This window comes from Arachis hypogaea, chromosome 7 (genome assembly GCF_003086295.3).
Source record: "Arachis hypogaea cultivar Tifrunner chromosome 7, arahy.Tifrunner.gnm2.J5K5, whole genome shotgun sequence".
Lineage (NCBI taxonomy): Eukaryota > Viridiplantae > Streptophyta > Magnoliopsida > Fabales > Fabaceae > Arachis > Arachis hypogaea.
In genome coordinates, this window is record NC_092042.1 from 73,473,059 (window position 1) to 73,476,795 (window position 3,737).

Sequence of the window (3,737 nt, forward strand, 5' to 3'; positions counted from 1 at the left end):
TACGAATTTTATATAGATCGAATTTATAGTCTTACTATAAGTGTGAGATAAATTATTATCAGATAATCATCCTCTTTTAAGATAGTTTTTGGAGCCAAAGCGAATTCATTCGATTCTAATATTATATTTATCAGAATCGGTTTTATATTTGAATTTGAGCTCTCACAAATCTAGTCACATTGCGTATTAGATCTTGATCGAGCACTATAAAACATAATTGTAAAAACCGAACCGATGATTGAACTGGTTAGATTATTAGTTTACTAGTTTATTGGTTCAATCGATAAACTGCTAGTTGAACCGATAAAATCGGTTTCACATAAATAAAAAATATAAAATACTAAAATAGTCATAAACTTAATAAATTCAAAATATATATTGTTAGTTCTTCACCAACATTTTAAAAACAACCAAGTTTCAAAGTCTAAATATAACTAATACAAAGATAAACATGAAATTAGTTAGTACTAGTACATTAGCATCTTAATTAAACACATTAAGGATAACAATTCATAAACTAAATCCAAGGAGTGATTTTGAAGTCGGCAAGTTACTCTTCATCTGACAAATGTGGAGCTACATCTTGATTGATTTCATTTTGATTTGCATCAGGAGTTGATCCTTGTTCTTGCGAAGATGGTGTTTTTGATGGTGTATTCGCAGAAGCCATTCTAAAAGAATATCGAGTAGCAAAACTGCAAAATAGTATTCCTATTCCAGTATTCTCTATTCAGCAATCCTAAATTAGATTAACATTATTCCTATTCATATTCAGCAAGACAGTAAGTCAGCAACCTTAATTCCTATTCCAGTATTCCCTATTCAGCAAGACAGCAACCTTAATTCCTATTTTAAAACAATAGCAATCCTAAATTTCCTAATTCCTATTCCAGTATTTCCTATTCAGCAAGACAGCAATCTTAAAGGCTTAAATAGTTAAATTCACAGCACACGCATATTCATCCTAGACAAGCATTAGTCAACAAGCAATCTTAAATAGTTAAATTTCCTATTCAGCAAGACAAGCATATTCATAAATCATAACAGAACAATATTAGATTAACATTATTCATAACAGATTCAAGCTTTCAAGTTTCAACAAGCATATTCATCCCAGAAATTTCAACAAGCATATTCAACAAGCATATGCATAACACTGTAATAGTAAGAAGTGCAGAACAGACTACAGAAGAGAACTGGAGCTAACCTGTTTGACAGAGCAGAAGAGCGAGGCAACGGCGAGATCGACGGCGCAGCAACGGCGAGGGCGACGGTGCGGCGACGTTGCGATGACGGCGATGAGAGACAGCCACGGGTCTGTCTCTGTCCTGTTCCTACTTCGTTGGTTCCTTCAGACTTCAGAGTTCTGACCGGCGGTGAGACGAAGAGGACGACGGCGGGCGGCTGGCGGCTGGTGACGATGGCTGGGTGAGTGACGTAGAGTGAGGTGAGGCGGAGAAGGTTAGCAGTTCGCACATTAGGGTTGGGGGGAGGGGAAAAGTGGAACTGGGGGTGGGGTTTGGGCTGGGGTCCGTAATTACGAGCACCTTTCTTTCTTTTTTTTTTTAAAAATAAACCAAAACGACGTCGTTTTAGAAAAGAAATAAAAAAAAGTTTTCGAACCAGTCAGTTAATCAGAAACCGCTAGTTTTCCAGTTTTCAGCAAAACCGACCGATTCAATCCGATTCTCAACGGTTTCCTTCCTTATCCGGTCATATCACTTGCTCGGATCGATTATAGGTCCGGTTCACCGATTTTTCGGTTGAACCGACCGATCCGGTCCGGTTTTTACAACTATGCTATAAAACAATTAGTTTTGAATCCTTGAAGAATTCGAATCCAACTTTTCTTCAACAAAAGGAAAGTAAACAATTAGTTAGTCAGTGATGAGATCAGACTAGAAAAGCTAGGAAACTGTCTTAGCTTAGAAATTGAAAGCTTAATGTATTTATTTATATATTTTCTTAATCTGGCTTCGTGTTTAAATTTCTCGTTAATTAATTATTAGCTGAAACAGTGAACTGTATCAATCACATATAAATTATTGTTTTCTTGTCAACTACTCGTATACTTTATGAACATTATTGTCACAATGTATAGTAGTGCTATAAAATGATAAAAAAAAGAATCAACTAAAACAACTGTGTACATAATTAGTACTTCTACTTCATTTGCTCTGCACCAAAAAAATAAATAAATAAGAAAATGGAAGAGGTAGTTCTTTTGGGATTCTGGACCAGCCCCTATGTTATGAGGGTGAAGATTGCCTTGTTAGAGAAAGGAATTGAATTCCAATACAGGGAAGAGAGAGATGTATTTGAAGATAAAAACAAGAGTGAATTACTCCTCGAGTCAAATCCAATTTACAAGAAAGTTCCAGTGCTCATACACAATGGCAAGCCCATTTGTGAGTCCCTCATCATTCTTGAATACATTGATGAGGTTTGGAAGCAAGAACAGCAGTTGTTCTCTGCTGATCCTTATTACAGAGCCAAAGCCAGGTTTTGGATTGATTTCTTTGACAAAAAGGTTAGTTACCATGCATTCTTTCTTACTCTTATTAAATAAGTCATATATATATGAATTGATGAAACAGTATTGCTAAAACTATATATTGAGTTTGAATCATACATTCCAAAGTAGAAAACTAAGGTGATGGTTTGATTTTAATTTTCAGTATTAAGATAAATAAAATCTTTTGATATTATCATTTTAAATAAATCAATTGATTTTGAAAATTTTAATTGGATCAAATAATTTTACCAGTTAAATTATGTTAGGATTTTATATTTTATATTCTCAATTTACTATTTTAATTTTATTAAAAATTTCAATTTTTAACTACATTATTAATCGTATTATTTATTGAGAAAGTAGGACGTCTTACGTGTTAAAGATAAAATTAAAATTTGAACAAAACTTAAGGAACGAAAACATAATTTACTCTTATTTTTATGACAGTTATGAGAAAAAGATTTATTCGATGTGAAAATTGGTTAATGCAGACAACTACCTGTGGCAAGAAGTTGTGGGCTAACAAGGGAGAAGACCAAGATGCTGCAAAGAGAGAGTTTGTGGAGTGCTTGAAACTGCTGGAAAATGAACTTGGAGAAAAGCCTTATTTTGGAGGTGACCATTTTGCCCTTTTGGATATTGCATTGATACCAATCACATGCAGGTTTTACACTTATGAGAAGTTATGCAAATTTAGTGTGGAGGAAGAATGTCCCAAGTTCATGGAATGGGTCAGAAGATGCAACATGAGGGAGAGTGTTTCGAAGACTCTTCCTGATCCATTCAAGGTCTTTGACTTTGTGTTGGAGGTTAAGAAAAGGTTTCAAATTCAGTGAGATCGTTGGGAAATAATTTTGAAAAAAAAAGCTCATAACATTATTGTTTCTTGAACATTATTGTAAATATGAGAGTTCACCTTGTTTAATGGTGGATATCGAGTAACAAGTTGCCTTTGTTTCCAATATATGTAACGTTCTCAGTAATATAGTTTTAAAGTATTAAAATAGTGAGCGTTTAGAGGAATGATTTAAGAATTTAAAGTAATAAATTATTTGGAAATTTATGTATTATTGTATTACAAAGGTCATTGCTAATATAAGTAATAATATGTGTTTTATTAAGAACATATTTTAAGAACACATAAAAAATATTCTATTAAAATTACTATAATGATATTTTCATATTTTGTATGATATCAAGTTTGCAAAAACTAAATTGGTCA

General features: G+C 33.2%; 1 protein-coding gene across 1 annotated transcript; it reads left to right on the forward strand.

Annotated features, from left to right (window-relative positions):
* Nucleotides 1-2,074: 2,074 nt before the first annotated feature.
* On the forward strand, nt 2,075-3,479 carry LOC112703431 (glutathione S-transferase U19). Its single transcript, XM_025754878.3, has 2 exons — nt 2,075-2,530; nt 3,007-3,479. The coding sequence occupies exons 1-2, from the start codon at nt 2,207-2,209 to the stop codon at nt 3,349-3,351; spliced, it is 669 nt and encodes a 222-aa protein (XP_025610663.1). The 5' UTR covers nt 2,075-2,206; the 3' UTR covers nt 3,352-3,479.
* Nucleotides 3,480-3,737: the final 258 nt, after the last annotated feature.